General features: G+C 39.7%; 1 protein-coding gene across 1 annotated transcript in view; it reads right to left on the bottom strand.

The window, feature by feature from the left end:
* The window catches only part of clybl (citrate lyase beta like), a 78,095-nt gene extending 54,761 nt beyond the window's left edge, over positions 1-23,334 (bottom strand). Inside the window, exon 1 of the mRNA XM_074658680.1 lies at positions 23,180-23,334. Within this exon, the coding sequence (XP_074514781.1) occupies positions 23,180-23,223 (44 nt within the window). The 5' untranslated portion in view covers positions 23,224-23,334. The remainder of the gene's footprint in view (positions 1-23,179) is intronic.
* Between the last annotated feature and the right edge of the window lie 4,446 nt (positions 23,335-27,780).

Consider the following 27,780-nt stretch of genomic DNA (forward strand, 5'->3'; position numbering starts at 1 on the left):
TCTCTTGAGGTCCTGTAGTAAAGCTGGACTTCAAAAGAGCCTTATCGCTGTCACATTCTCTCAGAAGAGATCACAGTAATGGAGACCGGATGCGCAGGCTTACACTAGGTTAGGCTAACACAAGGAGAGGAGTGAAGAAATGCTTTGAATGTTGCCTTGTAAAAGGAAGAGCTCCTGTATAGGCCTCCTGACCTTCTAACTACACTTCCTTCCCGGAGAAGTAAAAGGAATGCTGTGTCAGGTTTTAGAAATTAGTAGGGACGTGCATTTTAGCTTTCCCTCAGTGGCTTCCTCAGTAAATTATAAAGAGAATTTTCCGATCAAAGCATTATTTTTTCACAGCAATAACAATTCAATGTTTTTAAGCTCTGTAATTGCCTGTTTGCTGCCCCAGTGTTAAATCCATGGGGGCAGCAAACAGGCAATTCATGGGAACTCTGAGACCTGTATTATTTAAAAAAAAAAAGTCACCAATTCAAACAGAACTGAAATCTCAAGGATTATAACTTTGATAGAATAAAATCGTGTGATTAGAGATATGCGATACCATTTTTTCCTCCCCGATTCCGATTCTAATCCCTGAATTTGCGGTATCAGCCGATACCAGCGTAATAAAAAATATACACCGTTCAGCCACAACATTAGGACAGCATGGGCACCCTGACCGGTCTGCGGCTATGCAGCCCCATACGCACGTACTGTGATGCACTGTGTGTTCTGACACTTTTCTATCGGAACCAGCATTAACCTTTTCAGCAATTTGAGCTACAGTAGCTCTTGTATTGACAACACGGGCCAGTTACAATTACACTCTCCACAAGCACCACACTGTTGTTTTTTTGCTATCGTCACGTGACAAACTACCCGTAGTCAGTTCTTCTTTGCTGCATTTCTGGGTTAATAAATGATGGTATCGGATTGGTGCATAGACTGGCGTACTCGCCGATACCGAATTTTGGGCAGTATTGGACGCATTTCCGATACTGGTATCCTCCTCCAGTTTATCTCCAATGACTTTTTAAACGTCACTATTTTTGAAGACTTTATTTAGCATATTCTGTATGTTCTCTTAGGCCCAGATGTCAAGCATTTGATTTCTGCAGAAGTCCAGGTCGGTCGGCTCCCACTCATGTTAACCTGTTGTTTACCTGCGTCCAACTCAACAAATGCCCGCACAGGCCGCCTACGTTTTGGTTCGCTTTGAAACGGTGCAAGACCACCAACCTCACGCAAGCGGTCTCGGACCGGTTGTTTTGGTCTGCACCAGAGAGCTATTACTGTGTTCACAACCGCCCAAACGAACCGCACCAGGGCTTAAACCACACCAGAGTTTGATTAAAACAGACTAAATGTTGGCTTGTGAAAGCGCCCTAAGCCGTGTAAATACACATTTTATTTTTATTTTTTTTTAAAATGGTGCTGCAAGCATTTGCCAAAGTCAGTACACAGCAAGGATACTATAATGATCTAAGACGTGTTTTGTCTTTAAAGCTGATGTAGGCGAGATTGGAGCAAATATGATTTAAGAAAAGTTGTTTTTATAAAACGGTTGCTATATCGTGACAGTAGTCAGTAGGAAAACAAGCAGTTACAGCTGATCATCTGCTGTCTATGAAAGCCGGCTGTCAATCACTCGCGAACTCCGACCAAACGGTCAAACTAGGCAGCGCTGATCAAATATGAATCAATACTATGCTACGTTAATGCCTATTTCACGCCGGACCGGAGCACAGCCTATAGGAACGCTCGCTCAATGAAATTACTTGATTGGTCAAAGTCTCCCATCACAGGCTAGATTTGTTAAAGCCTGAAAACAGAGCCATGATGAGGTGCAGAAGTCTATTGGGAATTTTTTCCCAATGATGCCAAAAATATACTGCCTCCTCCCACTTAAAAGCATCCTGTGAATAAACCTGAAATTAACTTGGAATAAGGCAAAGTGAAGCAGGAGGTGGTCTATGTCAATTTGCAATTGACTTTGTTCATATTCAGTTCTTATTGCACCTCATTTGTAGACAAATATCAAAAGGACACAGTTTGCATCCATCGTTTTCATGAATTTGTTTGAAATATTTCCACACCACGCTTGTACATCTAAACGCTATTAACTGGAAATTTCCTCGGTGTCCATGCACAGACAACCATACTGCAATTTAATCCTGCTTTTCGATCACTAAATGACAAATGAATAAATTAAACACCAGTTACACTATATTGACCACCCGCTCTACATTTATTTCTTAAGTATTTAACAATTCCTTCTTAAGAAAGGTGCATTATATCATTACCCGGCAAAAAAATGGTATCTGGAATTTGTCAGAAACTCCAAATGGGAGTTGGATTCGGTTTGCATTTTGCACACAATGGAATCAAAACAAACAGAAAACATTAAATAAAATGCATGAATTGCATTCAAATTTGTTTCTTCCTCTCCATGTTTTCTTCCTACATCTCTCCACCATCCTTGCAATGGCTAACTCAGTCTAACACAAGGTCCCCACTTTGACTGTGGCTTCATCCTGTATTTTCCAATTATCACCTTTTAAAGGCCAGCTGGGTGCATTCCAAACCATCGGGGGGCAATTCCATTTGCATTGCTCTGAGACAAAGTCATGCCCAAGTACTTTCATGCTAAAGTTCATAACAGACTAAAAGGACGCTATAGCTGTAGCTAAAAAAAAAGTCCCCAATACCTTCAGCCAGATAAAACATATCAAACTTTAAATTTTATGAATCTCAAAATTTTAAATACTTGAAAATCTGAGAGTGTTGAGGTAAGTTGGTGAACAACACCCCCAAGCTTTAAGGTAACAAGTTTGCTTAATAAACACAACTTTCTCATTTCAGACTGATCAATGTGTCTCTCCTGCGAGTGTTGGGCTCTGTTTACAATTACACCTCATTATGCTGATTTTATTCTCTCTTTTTTAATAACTTGATTTTTAAGCAGCTCCAGGAATATTTTCCATCTATTTTATTTAGGTCATTGAAATTCCTTGCAATCAAAGGGCTCTTCCCTCTATTGAAATGACCATTGCATTTGTGTGTGTGCGTGGGTGTGTGTCTGGTGTGTGTGTACGTGTGTGTGTGTGCGTGTTTGGAGGGGCAGGAGGGGAAGTAACTGTTCCATTTGCTTTGCACATTAATGAACACTGCCTCCTCTGCCTGCCTTTAGGCTCTCTTTCTTAATGCTGTAAACCTGTGTTTGATTTCTCCTCTCCCTCTCCCTTTCGGACTGCATATAGCAGCATTTAGCTGTGAATTAATTTTCATGTTTGGATATACCCTGCTGAGGTGTGATGCCGGTGGCGCATAATCAAAGTCTGCAACACTACATATGGGTAGATAGGCCTTGTGGGTATTTTCACAGTGCAGATCTGTAGCTGGGCGGGGGGAAACTAAAAGCAGAGAGAGAGACAGGGGTCAACGGGCAACAGACAAAAACAGAAGTCAGCGATGGGACAATGGGGACATTTGACACAAAAGAATAAATCCATTGTCTTATAGGAGGGTATGGAGCGGAGGATAACTTTTGCAGTGTGGTGTGCAGCTGTGAGTGTGTGTTGGTGATAATGTCTCTGGCCATTGGACAAGACACGCACCCACAGCCACAGCTCAAACACCAGCAGCCCTTAACACGGTGTGTCTAATGCTCCTATTTAGTGTTTGGGGTGCAGCGGCGCGTGGCCTGAGGTTTTTTGGGAGGGGAGCGTGGATAGCACCTAGCCTGACAGCTGCGCCCCAAACTGGAGACAAAAGCCTGAGGAAGTACCGCATCATCGAAGATGGGACTAAAAAGGCACGGCAATTTGCTTGTGGTCTGGTCTGTGCGCTGCTGTCTGATTCAGTCCACTTTTCACGGTGAATACGGCCCAATAGCAAACACTACACTTATGCAAGCTTACACATATTCTACTATGAAAAAGACTAGCCATAATGTGGTACATTATAGATCAAAAGCAGAAACTAATTCATAACAGACTTTATTTCAAACAGAAAGAACATAGGCCACCTTTTGTGCATCAGTCTTTTCATTGGAGTTTATTTGTAAACCTTTGACAGGAGGGAGTCTCTTTGTCAATCGGGATACATCAAAGATAAGCCAACTAACCATGCTGCTTGTGTTTGTGTGCCTATGTGTGCATGTCTGTGTTTCAGTCTTTAACATCACAGCGAGGCATATTTTTAATCTATTGATTTAATAAGCTTAGGTAGCACGCTGTTGGCTAAACAAATGAACCAGCCGTGAGGTGACAAATATTCAGTCTAAAAGCCTATGTTTGATGAATAGCTAATGGAATTTACAGTAGGTATACCTTTGTGAAAAACAATGAATGCATGTTCATAAACATAAGTCTAATTATTTCTCATAAAGTAAAAAATGTACACACACACACGGTGAATATGGGAGATAGGAGGGCTGTGAATTGGCAAGAATCTGGCAATAACGATACATATCATGATTCAGGAGTTACGATTCAATATATCGCGATATATTCCGATACTGTGAGCTAAATGATATATTGGAATTTTTAAATATAATTTTAGGAAAACTGATGTATAAAGAACACACCATATGCATAAAATCTGAGTAAAAAAGTGGACTTTTTTCATGCAATCATAACAGTGGGATCTGCATTTGCATTTATCACAGTCCCTGTAACATCCAAGCTCATAGCACTACTTTGATAGGGCACATACACTGAGAGGGCGCATCTATTTGCAAACGAAATAAAGTATCGACTAAGTTAATCTTTGCATGTATACTGTTAATTAAAAATCCCACAAAACATAATATCGCGATACTCGATATTTTCTTACACCGCTAGGAGATAGAGTATAGCAACAACAAATGCTAGACCAAAATTCTGAAGTTGGAGGATCGAGTTAAATTCCAAATTAAAATCTACAAGCGTTTAGCACCCAGGGTCAATTTTCATAAACACTAACCCTTTTATCACCATACCCAGAGGTGTCTCCATTCATTGGTTGGGCTAATAGAAGCAAAAGAGATAATAATTACTTGTTTGTTGCCACATCCGCTATTGGTGATAATTAGGCCTCGACAGAGAATTTTAACTCTTTTAAATGGTTCGTTTGATCTGAACGCGTGTTCCCAGATGGATGTCGGAGTATCCTGAATTAATTATTATTGCAAATTAAAAGGCCAATCAAGCCTGTGCAAAACTGGATCAGATGCTTTAATAAGCAGCTCTCCTCACCGCAGACTGAACACAAATGGCACTCGCTTGCACGTCTTACAATAAGAGAATAGACTGGAGGTCAAAATTTCTTTTATGTTTTCATGACTGTGGTGGATTAGTTTTTTTTGGTGTGAATAGATACTGACTGTGTGCTTTTCTTGGAGCCCAGCGAGGCAGATGAAACGTCAGTAAATGTGAACTACGGATCAAGAGGTACTCACAAAAGGGTGGTGCAGCCATTCCTGGCATCCATATCAATGACTAGCCCTGTTATAAAATGGAAAACTAAATATTTAGAATACATCTTAACGGCAAAATAGGAAAACTATCCATCCCTCGCATACAGGAACTTCCCTTATCATGCCCCCGTGTCCACACACACACACACACACACACACTCCTACACATACACACACACGTCAGGGGATTGAAACGGCTCAAAAATATCCACTGGTTTAAATTAGACCATCAAACAGCCAGCTGCTGATTTGCTTCCTGTGTGTGTGTGTGTGTGTGTGTGTGAGTGTGAGAGTTGTGGGAGTGGACTGAGCAGGTTTCTGACCTCCCATGGGCGCAGCAGAGTGAGTGCAATGGTGTCAGTTCACAAAAACAACAATGTGTGTAACAGGGTATTTCACGATGAAGAACCACAAACAAGCCTTTTATACGACCTGCTAACAGTAAATCAACATACACTTGTGTAACACTATTAATAATTTGGGTTAAAAATTTGAATTTCAATATTTTTTCTATAGAAAAAAAAGGTGTCATTAACAAAAAATCAAGTCAATCAAATAGATATAATTCGTGGTGCCTCTGTTGCCTCACTATCGTCACAAGGTAACAGGTGACTTCTCAGTTTTGCTGTCATAGTAAGGTTACAATAAAGCAATTACATTTTACAAAGTCAGCAGCAAACAGCCTCAACTTTATTGACATTTATTGTTTTTTTTCACACAAATAGTGTAAAACCAAACAGGCTCCCATTACTTCTCAGTATGGTGCAGGTACCTATGAAACATAAAACAAGTCCAGTTTGAGCAACAGATCCATGAGTTTGAAATCTTATCAGATGCCAAACCACTGCATATGCCGCCCAGTCACACAGTAGTTTGTGAAATAGTCACAAAATTGAATGTATTGGTTCATGTACATAGACACAAAGTTCAAATTTTTTTGTGATGGTCAGCACCAAATCAAATCCTATGTAATCCACATAATTGTGAACCGGGAAGTTTAAAGAGTGGCGAATTCCGGGATGGATGGGTGTGTCAAAAAACACAGGACTTTCGCCAAGGAGACTGGTATTCGTGTCCCATGTGAAACCACAAGTCAAAGTTGATTTATTTGTCACGTAACTTCCGTACTACCGCATTTCTGGAGTAATTTAACCCAATCTTTTCCTAAAGCTAACGAAGTAGCCTAGTTTTTGTCATTTAACTTCCGTACTTAAGTTTTGTCACTTCCAGTGTTATTTAAACCAAAACCGTGATCTTTTCCAAAAGCTAACTAAGTAGTTTGTTGCCTAAGCCTAACCAAGTCAATCTTTTCCTAAACCTAACTAAGTAGTTTTATTTTGAAAAGACTGGAGCGGAAATTGGCACATGCGTCACGTGTTGCTGGATATTCGTGGGAAAACGCACAAAAAATACATTGTTGAAAGTCACACTGAGCATCAAAAGGAAAAGGGAAATTTTTGTCTATGTACACGAATCAAATAGATTAAATTCAGTGACTATTTCACGAACTGCCGTGAGACTGTTTGCATATAGGTTAAAGAAGTATTTCACCACTGGAAAAGATGGTCTTTTCATAACACTGGGCTGTCTATGCAGTAGAAAGGTGTGAATATATTTGAAATTGGTGCTCCATGACCAGAGAAAAGGGGCTGTGGTATTCCCTTTTTTTCAAACAGGTAGAAAACCAATGACCAGAATGCCCTGGGCTTGTTGCAACGCTATCCTCACCCAGCTGGCGGCGCTTGACTCTCGGCTGTGGCAACCTCTTCCTCCTCCATTAGGGTTATTATGTCAATATTGAACAAAAATGATGCTTGAATATTCATTCTAAAAATTCGAACTATTGGAATATCTATTATTGCACATTATGTCCATGACATGTGTCCTAGCTGACTGTGAGCGGTGCAGCACTTTGAGCTGAACTTTTGTGGGACACCCCGTTTTTATGCATTCCTGTAGCTCGCTTTGAAAGCGCCGCAATGGATGAGGAACAGCTGATTCATGAAGTTGAAATGAGGAGTTATCTATATATAATGCCTCCTCATTTCACTACAAAAACCTAAATAAGGTGACAACTGACTGGAGGGAGAACACCTGAAAGTTTCCTATTTACTGTTGGCTAAATTGTAAGTCATTTCCATTAAATACCGTCGTAAGATAGCAACTACTCACTAAGTTGGTTAGGTCTCCAGTCTGATCTTGAGCGCACAGCTGATTTTTTTTCACAATTGAATATTAATTTTTGTATTTGAATGTCCATTTCCTGTATTACACTATGTCCCTCTCTCCGTGCAAAAAAAATGTGGAAGTACTATCTGTAGTTTGAACACCAGCCCTAGAAACGCATATTCGGTGGACTTTTGGTAATGGTAATTTCATATCTCGATAATTATAAATATCACGATACAGCATTCTTTCTGGTAATTCAATAAATAAATAGTTCATGTGAAATAATCACACTGTAAAGTCTATTTTTTTAAACTCCTGTAGTGATTTAAATACTTGACAAATGAAAAGAACTGAGAATTTTCTCATTTTCTGAAGAACTTTGATGCAAAATTAACATAAATACATAAACATAAAACATAAGCATGCATGCATGCACACAAATACTAAGTAATCAGATTAAGACAATAGTTTGATTTAACCACACTGGGGTATTCCCATATGGAGAATTCTTATCAACTCAGATTTTCTGAGAAATTTGAGTTTGTATGTGCTTTATATTATCAATGTATTATTATATCTGGTTGGATATTGGCAAAGTTTCCCTTTAATAATATTCAGAGACAGGGTTTTACAACTCTTGAAAGTTATCATGGCAACAACTATTTTATCTTTCGTTGCAAAGATTGCAAAGTAAACAGCAGAAAAACTTATTTCAAGCATTACTTGAGATTACTGTGCGACCACTCACCAACTTTCAGAGTAGAGGATACACTATTATACACCGAGTTGTACACTTGTACAATCTAATGAAACCAAATTCCCTGCAATAAATCTCATCTTTGAGAAGCTTCAGGTTCGGTTCAAACAGTCATATGCTGATCCAACTCTATATTTGTTGTCATTGTTGCACTGGACTGGATTATATATAGGGCGTACAAATTATGTCATAGTCACACATTTTTTTCAACAGTCATTAATCAGCATATGCTGTTGTGCATTCACATGGAAGAAAAGCAGTTAAACACAAGTAAAATGTTAAAAAGCTGAAAGAACTCAGGGAGAAGTGTTTATAGAAGGCCAAAGAGAAGAGACAAATGAAGAATGCCTTGCCAACATGTGTTAAGTAACCAAGCACACTTTTTATGAATGAAACATAAGAAAATCTAAATATTTTATCTAGTTTGTACATAAGCAAATAGAAATCCTTCTCTTGCTTCTATCTAAACCCTTTCCATTTTCTTCTGACAGTATTTATTGTGTCCACTCTTACATACAGACAGAATATTAGAACAATAAAATGGAAATGAAACATTCAACCAAGTTAAGCTGGTTTACTAAATGGATTTCCACTCTAATGAACAATTATATAACAAACATGACAAATGTCAGCATTAAAAAGAAAAAAGAAGCTTTGTTTCATCTTTCATGGCCGCCATGTTGCAGTACTCTAGCCTGTGATGTCACAAGGTTGGTTGGCTCGGCTGAGTTACACAGATACAACGGTAGAGACCGTGAAAGACGGAGACTGAGGAGACATGGGACAGAAGAAAACAATAGAGGGGACACTATTGTATTGCTTCTGGATGTAAAGATGAGTTTTACAATGTTAAAACCAAGGACAAAACAGTCCATTTCATAAACTGCCGCTGAAACCGAGAACAGTACTGCAGCGCTGGCTAGTGGCACTGAAAGAGTCCTCCGACAGTCACTGCATGAGTCCAGCTGCAGCTGATCCCGTCCTCTCCATTCTCTGATCACCTGTCTCTCTTCCTCTGCTGTCTCATTCAGAGCGTTCAAAGACAGGGTCGCTAAGAAAATAAACGCTGAAAGCAATACTTTATTCTGAAACGGTTAAACGTTATAGCGTTTGTTGTGTACATAACATGCCGGGAGCTTAGCGTCTCAACATTACCAAAACTACCGTCACAAAGTAAAATGTTATCTCCAAAGCAAACACTACAGATATTGTCTGCCTAATGGTAGTTGTGTTCTCCTTTAACTAACGAACTAACCAATAAACTAACTCGGTTACTCCGAAGCCGATGGACACCACGGTGCGAAGTCTGGGGCACCCCCGTCCACACCGCTCGAAGCTGCTGCTGACGGCAACCCACCGAGTGAGTCCATGTGCGCCTTGGCTTGGTAGTAACATAGTTAGTTAGTTAGTTAGTTAGTTAGTTAGTTAGTTAGTTAGTTAGTTAGTTAGTTAGTTAGTTGAGAACATAGGTAACATTAGGCCAATAATGTCTCTAGTGTTTGCTTTGGTGATAAGTTTTACTTTGTGACGGTAGTTTTGGTATGCTAATGTTGAGCCGGTAGCTAGCTAGTCAGCAGAAGCTAGAAACATGACTAATGCTTACATTTGTAATGTTCGTTATATAATTGTTAATTAGAGTGAAAATCCATTTAGTAAACCAGCTTAACTTGGTTGAACATTTCATTTCCACTTTAAAACTGTTGTAAACAATGTAAACCCAGCCTATACTCCCCATTAATGGTCCACGATGTTGTTATGAAGTTGCAAACAGACTGGCGTGACGACAAAAAAGAGCGGTCCCTCCTTAGTGAGAGTGGCTGTGTCCTTAGAGGGCATTAGCGCAGGCATTATCTTGTTGTGCCAGACAGTTCAGTAGTAAGCACCCTGGCAAAGGGCCTCATAGTAAACTCGGATGGAGCTGCACAGTAGAGCCGCAGTGTTGTAGCCGTCCTGGCACGGAGATATGGGTCATGCTAGGCTGTCCTCTCCCTCACCCCAGCACCAGAGCCCAAACTCTGATGAGATTAGCCGGCCAGCCAGGCGCTCAGTGGTGGTAAAACACAAACACCACTGATTACGTGAACATTAAAGTCGGATCCCCTCACACTTCAGCTCGGATCCACTTGTGCAGGGTCACGAGCGGGTTAGTATGAGGACGGTGTGCCGCCATTCCCGACATATACGACACTACTAGCTCAAACACCACGGGCCCTGATTAGATCCAAAACAAGCACATAATGACATAGTGATTAGAGCTGACGTCATCTTCGACACGTGCTACTGTATGACTTTACTGCTTCCTGGAATCCTCCGCTTTTTGCATGAGAAAAATGTGCCTGCTTCGCCAACTTATTTGTAACAGAAATTAAACCAAACAGGTTGACGTTTCCTTCCAGTGTCTAGCTTTTTTGGGGGGGTAGGTCAGTGAATGCAGTGCCTTGGCCACTGCTACTCTGTGTTAAATCACTGCTCGAAATGGGATTAGGCAGGTCGGAATGCCAGGGTAATCACTCATTCAGCAGCAGCCAGGAGAAAAGGCCTCCTTAAGGAGAAGGGGCGGGTTTTATATAGCCGAGAGCTTTGATTACTGCTTCGTCTTAAAAACCGCATCCGATGAGTAAAGACATGCACTGGTCCTCCCCCACATTTACTGGGCAAGTCGACCTCCTGTGTTCCTGTAAATAAGTGATGTCACAGTGCTTAATGATGCCCAGACTAGACTCAGCAAAAGTCCTGAAAAAAAAAAACTACACCACCATCACTACTGTGAGCATGCTGCCTAACCGTCATGTCAACAAAGAATTTGTTTTACACATCCTATTTCTCCGTGGAACCGCCGATGATGCAGTCGGAGTAGTGAACACAGCCGAGGGAATTCTCTCGTATTCTATGAAGCCAGTAAAGTTCACCCTCGGGGGGGAAAAAAGAAACATCGTCCTCATCTGCTCGGTCACTAATGAAGATGTTCAGATGGAGAGCGCACAGGAAAAGAGACACTTTTCTCTGCTGCTCTCTCCCCGACGCAGACTGGTAGTGACAGTTGTTTCCAGTTGCTACGTATAAAAGGGCCCATCATAAAGCCCGGCTAGAGGAAACAGGATAAGCGCTTGAGCCAAGGCAGTAAAAAGCTCTCTGGAAACTTGAAAGCCACACAAATGAAGTCTGCGTCTGCCATCTGGAAACAATAAACAAACAAAACCCAGCAGCCAAACAAACACCACGAATGGCAGAGGGAGAGAGAGAGGGAGAGAGAGAGAGGAAGAAATGGAAGCAGAGATGGAGTGTGTGAATGAGTGATAGGGAGAGGAGGGTGTCAATGTTAAAAACGTGTGCGGCATGCATCATTAGCAGACACTGATGGGGAGACAGACACAGAGACAACCCTTTGTATAAAATCTCCTTTGATGCCGGGGAGATGGCCCCGCTGTTTGAATGTGTGTGGTACCACTGAAACCTGGTTCTAATGAAGTGTAGTGCTAACAGGAGGCTGCCTGTCTGCAACTTGTGCCAGTTGATGTGATGAGAAGTTATAAGCCAGTTCCAAATACGGCAAAATACCACAAAGAATCCAGCCAACTCTTCTCTGCGTGCCCAGATAAATCAGAAATAGGATTTTTCTTGTTTTTTTTCATGAATTCAGAGAGACCGTCACATCACAGTTGTCCTGTTTTCAGTGGAGGGTTTTATGTGTTAATGATCATTGCTGTTCAATACGGACTGATCAATGAGAGAAGTTTTCTCACTGAATAGCAGGAAGATCAATTACACTATAAAACTATAGGAGTCTTATAGTGATTTCTCTTTAGGGCTGATGGACCAAATGACATAAAACACAATGCACGTTGTAGTACATAGCCTTTAATCTAGGGATGTACAAATCCAAATTTTTCAGTCTCAATAGCGATACCTGGGCTTTGGGTATTGGCCGATACCGAGTACCGATCTGACACCAGTGTTTAATTAATAAGCTGTATGCCTCACTGTGTGGAAGTGACTGGGATCATTCTTTTACGTGTAAGGCAACATCAGGCTTGACTTAAACATCGCTTTCCTAACTTTGTAAAACAAAATGTGACAAATAAATACATAAATAACACAACATCAATTTTGATGGATGCCCATCACAACTGTCTTACAATTGCTTACACATTAGTCAAAAAAACGTGGAAGTGGAGAAAACTACATCTGAGCAGCTGTGCCTGTTACCTAAAAGACCTAAACTATTAAATGGTTATCAAAATTGTAACTCATTGATTTCCTGTCAAACGACTAATTATTTGACTAATCTTTAAGCATTCAATGTAATTAAAGTAGGGCTGTCAACGTTAACGCGGTAATAACGCCTTAAAGCTAGAGTGAAGATAATGGCATCATTGGTACCAACCATGTCATACTAGCCTGTCGCTAAGGAGGTTAAATAACGCTAAATTTTGGCGAGGAAAAACTGGCATGGCCATTTCAAAGGGGTCCCTTAACTTCTGACCTCAAGATATGTGAATGAAAATGGGTTCTATGGGTACCCACGAGTCCCCCCTTTACAGACATGCCCACTTTATGATAATCACATGCAGATTGGGGCAAGTCATAGTCAAGTCAGCACACTGACAACTGTTGTTGCCTGTTGAGCTGCAGTTTGCATGTCATGATTTGAGCATATTGTTTTATGCTAAATACAGTACCTGTGAGGGTTTCTGGACAATATTTGTCATTGTTTTGTGTTAACTGATTTCCAATAATAAATATATACATACATTTGCATAAAGCAAGCATATTTGCTCACTCCCATGTTGATAAAAGTATTAAATACTTGACAAATCTCCCATTAAGATATATTTTGAAAGGATAAAAAATGTGCGACTAATTTGCAATTAATCGTGATTAACTATGGGCAATGATGCGATTAAATATTTTAATGGATTGACAGCCCTAAATTAAATTAAAGCAGTGTTTTTAGCCTTTTTGGCTCACTTTTAGCTTGTTTATGTTAGGTTGATTTTAGTTTACTGTGACAACACTACTACATTTTGCACACTTGCATTTTGTTTCACTAATACTAAAAGGCACATGTACCGATAGTGCTTTTTTACTGGTGTCACAATGTCTCTCAGAGGAAAAAAAGGGCAGCACAACTTTATTATGCAGCCACAGTTGTTGATATTCCAAATTAAGTTTCCTGGACAGTCACTCAGCGACAGTGTGAGACTATTTAATGAGGGAAATTCATGAGATGAAACTTCACTTGGTACTAGAACAAACATCACACAAGCTGCTCTCCAAGTCCTCATCACAAAGCGCGCTGTCAACACTGACACCGAGGGGTTGGACCGAGAACTGCAGCAAATGTGGACACAGCATGCACCCATGTACAGATAGTCCCACCTATAGGTGTAGATATATGCTTAAACAAACAAGGCAGAATGGCACAGAGAACCACACACACACTCTATCTCTCTCTCACACACACACACACACACACACACACCCTGCTGTGCCTGGTTAACAAACACTCTGCTATAAAAGCAGGCCTCTTACTCATTAGAGTGCTGTGTATCAGACAGGAAATGCTGGGTAAATTACACCTCATCGCCCTGGAACTAGCCGACCATCACCATGGCTATGGGCCAACCTCAGTGCCGTGAGAAGACCACAACACCATCGTGGCAGAGGAAAAGTGGAAAGGACAAGACACGGTTTTGCTCGATAACCGCTAACAATGATCTAATGTCGGTGATGCAAATGTGCTCCTACAGGTTTCTGAGGTGTAAATTGAACCTAAATCTGTATCTATTTAATAGCCAAAAGAACCCCTTTGGCCTTTTGACAGTGACGCTGACTCCGAATCTGGAAGTAATATCCTGCCCACACACACAACTCTGACGGCTACCCAATTAATGCTACATGGGCTAAACTGTACCAGCCCCCAAACACTCCAACTCTTTATTAGAAATTGTTAGTCATGCCTACAGTAAATGCTTTAATATATAGTTCAATAAATAGATCAACACAGGCTACTACTTGTCATGACAATCACGAGGAAATTGGGTGGTCCCTCTAAGGAGGTCTGTTTGTAATATAGAAAATCATTTGATGGTTGAGCACATAGATTCTGATCATGACATGTAAATAGATCAAGGATAAGAAGGGCTGCCTTCCCTTAGTCGATTAGAACAAAATAAAGGTGCTAACTGGAACCGAAAATGGTTCTTCAGAGTGATGCCATAGAGAACCATTTCTGGTTCTACAAAGAACCTTTCAGACCAAGGTTCTTTAAAGAACCATTTCCTTAAACAGTTATTTGAGGCACCATTCCTGGTTCTTTGAAGAACCTAAAGAAAAAAAAAAGGTTATCTAAAGAACTTCATACATAAAAAACATAAAAAGGTTTTTTAGTAGGTGATGGTTCTTCGTGGAACCACCAGCCATTTAAAAAGACAGTTAACCATTATTTTTCTGTGTGTAGTCGACTAATCAGTCGTTTTGGTCTTAGTCGACTAAGATTTCTTTAGTCGATTAGTCATTTTTTCATGCTAAATTACTTATTTCCAAGAAACTTATGAGCACATCTTTGGTAAACACTTATATTTCAAAGTGTTGCTTTTGTATGATTATTGTGGAGAAACTCAGTTTTACACATCTGTTGATTAAATCAACTAATCGATTAGTCGACTAAGAATTTCTTTGGTCGAGGACAGCCCTAATAAGTAGCTTGGACAACTACACTGTACAAAGACACCTATGACCACAATAGGAAGGAATTTTGTAGCAGTTTGTTCAAAAAATACAGCAGATAGGCATTTGATTAAAATGCAATTTCATCAAAGATTATAACAAAAAATACCTACATTCCTGTGTCAAAATCTTTGACACCACACACTAGTCTTAAAAGGGATCATTTCATCACAGCACTTGTATTGGCTCACATCTGTAAAAAGCAAAAACACAAGTTTCCCACTCCGTGTTATCATTAAAAACAGAGAATATTTCCCCAGCTTCTCATTCAATCCGACCACCACGCTCAAAACTCTAAACCACATAGACCACTCGTTAGCCAAGTACACCCCGCGTTTCTAGAACAAAATTCTTTTGTTGCATTGTTCACACATTCCTCCCCGGCTGTGTTTATACAGATGCGATTCCATGTGCGCTCTGGGGTCCGAAGAAAGTCCTGCTCTGAAGCCAAAGATGTGCTGTTGATCAAAGGCTTCAGTGCTCGAGCAGAGACACTTGTTTTGGTTGGGTTTTTTTCCTCTATGGGGATACAGGGTAACATATCCATCTGTTGGCCGCATGGATCCACCTTGGTCAGCGCTGGGACAAGTGTAGGCCTCTCTTCTCTGCCATCCCACACCGCTCCCCTCAACCACGTTTACTCAGCTGGCTGCCACGCCAGTCGCCAGAGCTTTGTTTTCACACAGCAACATGTGTTAACTTAATGCTCTGTAACAAATTTCAAAGGCGAGGCTTGCTGGGTCAACAACAGGTAATAGAGCGATTTATTGATTCACTGGCTCAAAAAAGGCAAAGTGTTACAAAAAATGCCTCTGTAGACACTGGTGAATACATCCACAGGCAGTGATGTCGTGGTGTAGATTTTGTTTACTTGAACCCCATCATGCTAGCGTTGTTTAATTCAGCTTGACAAACCACCAGATTAGGACCACAATTTTTTTAATATCGGTTATGAACATATGGCATATAACTTTGGGAATCTGTCATAAAAGTATGTAAAGTTTGGGGATCTTACAAAGTCCTTACGGTCACTTAGGTTTATTTATTCATCTATTTTATTTATTAAAAAAAAGATAACTTAGTAGTAGTAGTAATATTTAATCAAATTTATTTTTATATTTTAAATTATTTGTTATTTACATACACACACACACATATATATAAATTAATAAATAAATAATTGTATTTATATTATATATAAATAATTGTATTTATATTATATATAAATAATTGTATTTATTTATTTACCTATTTATTTATTTTTAAATCACCGCCTCTCATTGTTATTGTTAGGGTGGTAGGCTCGGGTGGGAGGTTGCTTTATAGGTTCATTGTGGGTTTTTTTTGGGGGGGGGGGGGGGGGGGGGGGTTCCCTTCTTTGTCATCCTTAAATTCCCTTGGTGTTGTATACCTTTTTTTCAATATCGATTGTGGTGTCCTTTTTTACATTATACACGCATCAATAAAAATGTTGAAACTAAACTTTGGAACCGTGAGGCAATGGCCAAGAATGTGTCTAGTTAAAAGATCAGATAAGCCATTAAATAGTTTTTAAAAAAGGCATAGAGCATAAGGTTTGGGGTTACTTGGCCAACCTGCTCGCCCTCCCCAGCTGAAGTATTTGGTTACACAGTCCCCATGGTTGTTTTCCTGCTTGATTGGATTATGGCCACACACCTCAAACTCGGCCTCCACCACCAATCAATGAGGAAATGAGGTGTCAACACACTAGTGTTTATTCAGCACTCATTTATTTATCTACCGGAAGCAGAGGCTAAAAGACACCAGATGATTGAGGGGATTTTCTCTGAGCATTTAAAATTATTGCTTATTTCCATTAGCATTACAAACAAGGGGTTTGTGGTGTACAAGTGCCAATTATGTTAACAAATTTGCTCTGTTTCATCTCATTTTCTTTAATTGCAATGCATGTAAATTCCTCTAGTATTATAGGACAGTTTATATGGAAATTTGCCAATTTACTGTGAAATAACATTGGTATTTATAATGACACTTTGTGCTAAAATAACAAGTATATATCAAATTTCTGTCTTGTTTCTAATCTCTTTTACAACTGAGAAGACATCGCTTTTAAACTTCAGGCTGTGCGTCCATATGACCAAGCTGAAGGAACTGGTAATGGGAAGACACCAGGAAGTCTGTAATGCTTCCAGTCAGCATGAAGTGCCATCAAAATAAAATTCTGCACAGTAGCTGCTGCTTTAAAACAACTGGGGCAATTGAAAATTCCCCTCCCAATTTATGCCAAATGCCACTTTATAAACATTCTAGCATGACTGCCAAGTGTCTGCGCTGCTTTATGCCCTTTTCTCTTAATTGAAAACGTTATAGGGGTGCATTACACTTGGGGTTTTTATAAGCTGTGCTATAAAGCCCTAGCAGGCCCTGAGAGGGGAAACTGCCCATTAACTTATAAGGTCCAGGCCTTGGCTCTCTTAATTGACAACCTCTAGGCTACTTTCATCACTTGTCGACTTCATAGCGGCAGTCAATGCTTCCTCCAGGATGCTGTTGCATCTTTGACACGAGGGTGTTTGTGACAAAGAGCAGTCTGCCGCCAATGCCAGGGCGAGGGCTCTAGGCTGTCCATAAAACAAGCACACACATTCCTCTCCTAGTCCCAGCCATCTGAGAGGGCTGCATTTAACCATGTGGGTGCTGCTTCCGAGAAACGCCAGCCAAGATTCAACATGAATCCCATTAGCAAGGTAGACTTTTTATATGCTTAATAGGCTGTATGCAAGTCATCATAAAAATATTCATAAAGATACTTAATAAAACGACTTAAAATACTACAAGAAAAATGTGAAAAGCAAAGTTAAAAGAGGGAGAATGTGAACAAATATTATTTCTAATATGTTCAAGCTATCACCACAAGCACAAACAGACAAAGACACACACACACACACACACAAGAACAACAGACTGGCGTGACAGTCACTTCACACTCTAATTTGGCAGGATCATCAGCTTTGTGCCTCTGGAAATTCATGCGCCTTGAATTAGAGCCACATGTCACAATGCAGTTGACCAGTACCGACACATTACTAGAATATTAAACTCACTTAAGGTCTTTGTAACCAACTGGCATTCAAACTGTCGGAAGTTTCTCATTATACCTCCTGTGAGACTTGCGTGACAATTTACAGAGAGGTAGAAGTGCACCGGGCAACTTTGACTGCTAACCATCTGTCAATGAATCTCATGACGTAACCTTGCAGAAATTCACAAGACTAATATGCATGTGAGAGCTTGTATTCTTAAAAGGAGTATAGTCCAGCGATTCAGTTTAGCACTTCCATAAAGTTGGGGGGACTTGCAAGATTTTAAAAAGAATGGTGAAAGTCAAAGAGGCTAAGAGTCAAGCTCCAAAAGCACAACATTTGATGATTTTATTACTCTGAGACAATATGAACTTGTCTACCAAGAGAGTTTGAAATGCCATGTATAGTAATTATCCCTTAAAGCTAGAATAGGCAGGTTTGAGCAAATATGATTATTATTTGTATTAAACGGTCACTATATCATGACAGTAGTGCATGAGACAGGTAATCTGAAAAAATCATGTGCCTCTGTGTCCTCCGATGTTCCTAATGTCATCTGCAAGATTTCACAGACCGGAGTAAACCAACCAATCAGAGCCAAGCTGGAGCCTGCTGTCTCTGAGCAGCTGTCAATCACTCGCAAACTCCAATCAAAAGGTCAAACTAGGCAGCGCTGATCAAATATGAATTAATATTATGTTACTGTAATGCCTATTACTCGCCTCAAATGTTTTCAGAAACATATTTTAGTGATTTAGTGGGTCATATTTTGAAATCAGTTGAGGAAATACCAAGCACCGCCCATCAGCCGGAGAAAACATTCTCATTTTACAGCTAAACAGTACACTACAAGATGTTTCTGAAAACATTCTACATGAGAAATAGATATACTAGTGCAATAAAATAAAATTAGACAAAATTAAAACATCACAATATATACAGTATATACAATAACAGATCTATGTATTGTGTTCCAGAGAAGCAAATTCAAAAGCAGGTGCAGTGGTCAGAAACTATGGCTTGTAAGGAGTTATTAAAGGAGGGTAACAGAATGAGGATGTGGCGTTTTAGCATCTTTTGCAACTCGTTCCAGTCACTAGGGCCGGCAAACTGGAATGAATGATGGCAAAATAAGGTGCGGACTTTAGGAATGACCATACTAATGAATTTGTTGGAGTGTAAATTGCGGTGACTGTTGGAGATATTGAGTAGCACCAAGGTCAAAATGTTTCCAATACTTTGGTTTATGACCAAATTACGTTCCCATAAGCCCAAGCTGTACTTTGTGTTTAGTGCTTGTTCGCATGCTAATATATTAAACTAAGATGGTGAAATCCATTATACCTGCTTAACATCAGCATGTTAGCATTGTCACTGTGAGCATATTAGTATGCTAAAGTTGGCTTTTGACTCAAAGCACTGCTGTGGCTCAGTACTTGCCTTACAGTGCTTAGCGTGCAGTTTTGTTTTATGATTTTTGCATCAAGAAAGATGATTTAAACAAAACTGATTATCAAAATAGTTATTAATATAAACATGCAGATTGCATTATTTATAACGTGGAACCACATGACAGATCTACTGCCTACGCTTCAAGGACTGACCTTTGCTTCAAGTTACAGATTTAACCCATGTAATTGGCGTATGTTTGGCTTGATTGTTGAATTGGTTTAATCTTGGCTTTGGTGCAAAGTCGCGCATGTAAGCGATACCAGTAACCTTCATTATCTTAACTACATTAGGTGCCGTCAAATCAATTATTAAACAAAAACATTCACTTGGGGGCTGCAGTTACATAAACATTAGATACTGTTGATAGGAAAGATTGTACCCACAACCACAATGTTTCCAGTTTAGATGGCTGGAAATTTGTGGGTGTGCAGACTGAATGGGACGGGACCAGTGGAACAACAATGATTGCTCGATCAGTTCGAGCGAATCACTGCCAGGAAAGACAAGCAAAAGAAACACTGTATATTCATCTGTAAAGTACATGTTAATCTGAGGATCCTGTCAATATCATTTTTGTAATATACTACTTTGAAAAAGGACAATTCTTCAGAATAAGCACTTCGGATTGTTAGGTAATATGTGTTCCTGCAAAGGTGTATCTGATATTTTGTCCATATCAGTTAGGGTAGATTATATATCAGAAACACCACTTACATTAATAAAAAGCAATACAACTCAACAGCACCCAGAACTACAACATCCAAACAACATTCTAACCTTCATGAAGGTAGGATTTATTGCAGGACTGTTGAATTGCTAGGTGTGCCTATTAAACTGTCAATGCATGTATGTATATTACATTAAATAAATAAAATACAGGCAAAGTAAAAGACACATACGCAGCAAAAAGAAGCGCATTGCAAATACAGAAAGGCTGCCAGTCATACAGATGACCAAGTTTCTTAACATAAGGTTTCATAATTTTTTTTAACAATATCATAATCATGCTGCATGATTATGATTCATGCAATCAGACAATAAAATAAACAGGCAACCAGCACTACAGCCAAAGATGCTCTGCACAGAAGTAGGCCAACTGGGCGGATGTAAAACATACGTTAGATGCCTGAAATAAGGTCTGTGGTTAACACAAGCTTAAGAGATTTTAATGTTTTGTTCTACAACATAAAATAAATCAATATACCCACTGGTGAATTTTGTGGCTTTTATGCGTCTTAAAAAAAGTGGTTGCTAACGAGTGGCTAAATGAGACTACTAAACGTCATCACACCGACTCGTGCGCTTTTACAGCCTCGTTGTGTATACTCACACTGATGCGACCGTGGTGTGATTAGTTTATAGCCTAACGCCTAGCTTTTTACTTCTGGCAATTGCATTCACACTTCATAAATCATAGAAGCGGTGTTCAGTTGTGGAGAGTATCTTGCTGAACAAAACGTGTAAGTATTATAAATATTTGTTTGCCACAGAGCTTATTTTTTGCAATAATCCAAAACCCCCTTTTTGTCGAGGGAACCAAGGTGACGCTAGCTGCTTGGTTGGCCTACAAAAATACGTCATCCCTGGAGCACTCTAGATCTGCTGCACAGAGGATTGTGGGTCAGAATAGCCAGAAAAGCATGCTGGCTTGCATATTGCAAAATGCGACTGGATGTAGTAAGACATCCAGGTATTTTTGGCATACTGCATTTGACATATGTATTGGGACATACTAAATCATTTCTGGCATACTAGTTTGGTAGTATGGGTATTAGAACGCACAGTGACTCTTCCTTTAAAGTTGAGGTGCGTTGACCTGTATTGGCCACAGTTGGCCTGTTTAGTACAGTACAAGGGGCGGCTGTGGCTCAGAGGGTAGAGCAGGTCGTCCACCAATCTGAAGGTCGGTTCGATCCCCGGCTGCCCCGGTCACATGTCGATGTGTCCTTGAGCAAGACACTTAACCCCAAATTGCTCCCGAAGGTGTGTGAATGAGTATTCAGATTAGATCCTGATGTGCAAAGTTGGCACCTTGTATCAGTGTATGAATGTGTGTGTGAATGGGTGAATGCTGATATGTAAAGTAAAGCGCTTTGAGTGGTCGGAAGACTAGAAGAGCGCTATATAGATGCAAGTCCATTTACCATTTACAACAGGCTGCCTTAGATTGACACTAGTTATACTAGTAATACTAGTTAGTAATATTTGACACATGCACATGACATAGAGTCAAAAGAAACTTTGACTCTATGATGATAAAAAAAAGCTGAAAGCAAGATGGAAACACAACAGAACAAACAATTACAACTACCCAAAACATCAGAGTAGTGCAACAGCAACACAGTAGTAGGCAAACACCATCAAATCTGCAACCTACAAGGCGACATCCCCAGATTTAAAAAACAACAATTAACCATTGTACTGTCAAACTCACACTGGCTCTTTGTACTTCCTTCAGTGTTATTACTACTCAGGTTGTAATTCATACTGTGCAATATTTTCAGGTGGAATTTCATTTCATTCTCACTGTGCAATATCATTTTCCACTTGTGCAATTTTGTTAATAGTCTTTTTATTGCCAATACTGTATATACTGCTCCTATGTTTATACTTCCTTCTATATAAATGGTTCATATTTTGTTACACTTTGTTTAGCTCTTTTTTTACTGTGTTAGCTGATGCATCTTGTTTTCTGCACTATCCCCTTTGCTGCTGTACACTGCACATTTCCCCACTGCAGCACTAATAAAGGAATATCTTATCTTATAAAACATACTTTATATTTGCCCGCATTGGCCACAATCTGGTAAGACGAAATAGCATCTTGCATGTAGTTATATCATTTATGTTGTTTTTTAAGATTGAGGAAGACAACATTGATCTCTTAATCACTTAATCTATCATCCAGGAGCCACACAGATAGAAATGATTTGTTATAATGTACAGTATTGTGTATTTTACTAGAGTCTTAATAGTCTGTTTATTGTCAATACTGTATATACTGCTCCTATTTTTATACTCACTTCTATTTAAATGGTTCATATTTTGTTACACTTTATTTAGCTCTGTTTTACTGTGTTAGCTGATGCATCTTGTTTTCTGCACTATCCCCTTTGCTGCTGTACACTGCACATTTCCCCACTGCAGCACTAATAAAGGAATATCTTATCTTATCTTAACCTTTTTGGTATCAATAACTCCTCATTCAGAGCCACTGCAGCCCAGTGGAGCACAGACAGGCAGGACACAGCAGTGTTTATCCTCTGCAGCTGAGCTTGTCAATACATGCTCTGTGCACATTTCCAGCTTTTCTAAGCTCATAGCAAACAAGTCAAGTCAGACCTTGGTCATGTTAGCTCACATAAAGGCGCTGGCAAACGATTATAATGTTGGAAACACTGCTGCCAGCTGCTGTACTTCTTCTGCACAGCCAACAAATGAAGTGACATTTTGACCAACAGCTGAACAATTAGCACGGTTGCATTTCGCCGGGTTGAGTTTCTCTGCAAGAGACACAGCACATTGAGGAGAAAGAGAGATATAAAGAAACATAAAGTGACTTACTGAGGGACAAGTCGCTTCACAGCTCTGGTAATGTGCGCAGCCATGTTTCCTTCAGTGACGAGCTAACAGAGCAAAGCAGCAATTGGCTGCAGAAGCACTTCCCTCGTACAAACCGAGCTCTGTGATTGGCCACAGCACGGAGAGGGGCGGGCTCTGGAGGACTACTCGCACATGGGAAGGTAAACAGCAGAACAAGTAGTGGGATGGTGCTGTTATGGGGATGGGGGGTGTATTTGGAGAGGGGAATTACCCAAACATTTATGATAAAATGTGATTTATTTTGCAGGATAATTCAAAATAAGTATGACTTAAAATGAAAAGTGGGGTAAAAAAGGGACATTTTAGGATTCTTTGCCTCACAGATGGTCTCTGTCTACAATAACTCTGGTGTCCCTTCTGCTCTATGAGACAGAAGGGACAGAGACAGGCTGAAGCTTGCAACAGAGAGAAACAGGGGAGGAATAAAAGGGGGAAGAGAAATTTGAGCACAAGGCAAGTCACCCCAGGAGTTCTCTCTCACAGCAGTGGTGAATTACTACCACTAACATCAGCCAGGTCCAAGTGTGGTGCACAAATGACACGCAATATTTGCCATGATTAAGTCAGCAGGGGATTTGCTCCAAATGTCAGCATTCAGACGACAGCCATTAGGCCGTGGGTGTATTCAAATGTGAACGTGCTTACTTTATTCCATGAAGGTTGTGTAGAGCCAAATGTGTTCAGCGGTAGTAGACCTTGAGTAGAAATAAAGGAAAAGTCCATGATGATCATTTCTTGGTCTTGCTTCAGTTGGAAATGTCCTGCCTTGACATCACAGATCATAAAGAAAGTTTTTTATAGTAATTAAAAGCAACGGTAGTGTTCCCACCAGAAAGTGTTCATTAATAGACTTTACACAAGTGGCTGCATTTATAAAAATGGAGTGGTTCCCAACCTAGAGGTCAGGACCCCCCCATTGGGTCACTGAATAAATCTGAGGGGTCATGTGATTTAAAAAAAAAAAAAAAAGAAACGGGGAAAAAACACATTTCTGCTACACAAACTACTAATTTTTTTCTTTTTCTGACATTTCTCCATTTTTTTTTTTAATACTGTTAAAGGTGCAGTGTGTAGGATCTGGCGGCATCAAGTGGTGAGGTTGCAGATTGCAACCAATTGAAACTTCTCCTGTGTGCCAAGCTAAAGAAGAGCTACGGTGACACGTAAAAACGTGAAAAACGTATATGTCCCTATCTAGAGCCAGTGTTTAGTTTGTCTGTTCTTGACTACTGTAGAAACATGGCAGCAAGCTCTGTGAAGAGAACCCGCTCCGTATGTAGATATAAACGGCTCATTCTGTGGAAACGAAAACACAACGACTCGTATTTTCAGGTGATTATACACTAAAGAAAAGACACTTATTAATATTATACTCCATTTCTGCCAATCAAACTATCAATGAATCCCCCTAAATGTTACACACTGTTCCTTTAAGTGGCCTCTAAAAATGATTGAGTTTAAACCATCTAAGAGGAAAACTGCTCACAACTGATAGTTATATGGAACCTGTAACAAGGGGTTGCATGTAGACACTGATAAGAAAGACAAGAAGAACCACTGATATAATGTGACTATTTGCCATTATTTACTCTCCTGGTCATTTATAGGTGACAATGATGCTGAAAACACATGAAAAACATATTTCAATGTAAATGGCAGAAACATGAGTGATCCTCCTAGTTCGCAACATCTGAAATGACCTAATGACCTATACATATAAACAGGTCATTGTTTTTTATACAGTAAATCTGAAATACTCCTCAGTGTGCTTGCTGCTTCTCCGGCAAATCCATGATCAGGTAAGAAAACTTGGATTATTTGATATAGATTTGATCCCTAAACAAAGAGGGTTTATGTGTGCATCCATTCCTACATGGGATAAAAAATGCAATGGAGTTGGAAAATTCCATCCATGGGTTACTTGGAAACTACTTCCCCCCCCCGCCCCCTCCCGTTCATTGAACACAATTGTTGTCTACTAATCCAGTTTTGATAGCATTTGGCACACTTTCTTTGGATCACAGCAAGATGCTCAACTTCCATTCTGGTCTCCCCTAGGAACCTCTGAGCTCAAGAAAGCAGCCGACACCAGGTCGCGCCAGAGCAGGGGGGTTCTCTGTATCCTCATAAAGCACAGAAAATTATTTTTTGATTCAAGTCACCCCTTGCACACATGCACACACACACACACACACACACACACACACACACACACACACACACACACACACACACACACACACACACACAAGATCACCAGTCTGGTTGTTAATTCCAGATATATGCTGAATATGTGTTTATTCGTGTCAATCTGTTATGTTGTTAAATGTTGCAATCACCTAATGACCCCCCTGTAAGGCAATAGAATATAAAATATTATGTCAAAGGCAAAAGCTTTTCGCCTTTGTCCCCCCTCTGTACGCCCTGATCCAAATGGACAATGCATCACTAGGCCTTGATGCCTCAGAAGTCTGGGTTCATTAAAATCTTGAATGAGTGCCAAAGCTGTAGTCCTAGATAAAAGGAATATGAAAGGATAACGAAATTTATGGATGGCAAGTCACCACCTCACCCTGGCATTTATAATAAACAAATGGGTTCTGTTTCCAATTTAAATTTCTCATTATACTGTGACTTTTGGAAAATGTGTTTTGATTTACCAACATTTTATCTGAAAAACTGTATAATTGATTAGATTTACATGGCTCTGATTTTAATGCTGATCGCCTGCCTTCACCCAACAGCCCCCACACCCCCCCAGCCCCAGCACTCAACAAAAAAAGATCTGCTCCTGAGGCACATTAACATCATATAAAACAAACCTACATATCAAACAGTTGTGTTTTCTGATAAAATAATTGGCTTTAACCAGCATAGAATCCAATTCATCCCTTTGAAAGAAACTTCTGTGAGGGCACCAAAAAAAAAAAAAGGAAAAAGAGTGAGATAGACTTCACAGCCCGAGTGAGATGGACATCAATGCGGTGTGCCAGCAATGGCTATATTAACCCATGGCTAAATCCCATCACACAAATGTCAGTGTATCCGTTATGAAACCATGACATTTAGATCCAAGGTCTCCATTGTGGTTTTAGAGGGTGCTGATGTTTGTCCATTCTTTGCATCCATCAAACCCTGTACACAGCCTCACAGCCAACTGTACTCTTAACACAGAAAGGTTAAAGATCATAAGGGTTTATCGAGCTAATTTTATTGCATAATACATAGTGCGATTTATGTAATTTTTTATGATAGTTTTCCTTCTTCAATATTAGGACACAAAATACAAGATTTTTTTTTTTTTTTTTTTTTTAATATCTAGTATGACCAATATTTTGGTTAATGATGATGACACAATTTGGCAATAAAACAATGGATATCATGAAATGATTTCTATTACTGACCAGGGCTGTGTATTGGCAAGAATCTGGCAATAGGATACATATTTAAATACAGGAGTTACAATTCAATATATTGCGATACTGTAAGCAAGATGATATATTGCAATCTTTAAATCTAATTTTAGAAAAACTGTTGTATAAGGACCACACCATATGAATAAAATCTGAGTAAAGAAGTGTACTTTTTTCATGCAATCATAACAGTGAGATCTTCATTTGCATTTATCACAGTCCCTATAACATCCAGCATCATAGCACTACTTTGAGGGGGCACATACACTGAGAGGGAAATAAAGTGTTGACTGAGTTAATCTTTGCATGTAAACTATTGATTAAAAATCAATAGTTTTTTTGAGAATCGATACAGTATCACAAAACATAATATCACGATACTCGATATTTTTGATATTTTATTACACCCCTATTACTGACAGTTGTTTTATAAAAGAACATATTATTCATTTAAAAGTATTTTTATTAAAAAAAAAAAAATAGTTTAAGATTATTACCAATTTTTATACAGTAAATGTCTGTCTTTTTTATAATTTAATTTAAAAAAAAGGCAGACAGCATTTACTGTATAAAACTTGGTAATAATATAAGTGCTGTATGTTGATATTTTAGTACTTCTTCATGCATCATGCTCAGCAGCTGTACTATTTCTGACTAACTCCTAACCTAACCTGTCCACTCTCCCCAAACATCACCACCATCACCGAACACACCAGGGAAGGCCCAATCTGACACGCCACGACCACTCATGAGTCATGTGTAATGAGGAGCAAAATCCACACTCAAAGAACCGGACAATGTGTCATAAAGCTCTCATGTTAAGAGTCCAACACCTATAACCCACTTGGCTGAGAATCACGAGATGTTTAATTATTGCCTCCTTACATTAGCTTGGATCTCCCCCCTCAGGGCATCAGTTTGGGGGTCAGGGCTGTGGGGTGGTGTAGAGATGAGAGGGGGGTCCGAGGCTGGTGGAGATGGTGAAGAGGAATAAAACCCCTTCATTACCAGATCTCTCTCACTCTCTATCTCTCCTTCTCCTACCAACGGCAGTCCAGATCAGGAATTACAAATGATATCATGACAATTTTTCACGCTCTTCAAACCAGTGATGTTTTACCGACTCATTTGCTATGATACCTTGTTACG

This window comes from Sebastes fasciatus, chromosome 14 (genome assembly GCF_043250625.1).
Source record: "Sebastes fasciatus isolate fSebFas1 chromosome 14, fSebFas1.pri, whole genome shotgun sequence".
Classification (NCBI taxonomy): domain Eukaryota; kingdom Metazoa; phylum Chordata; class Actinopteri; order Perciformes; family Sebastidae; genus Sebastes; species Sebastes fasciatus.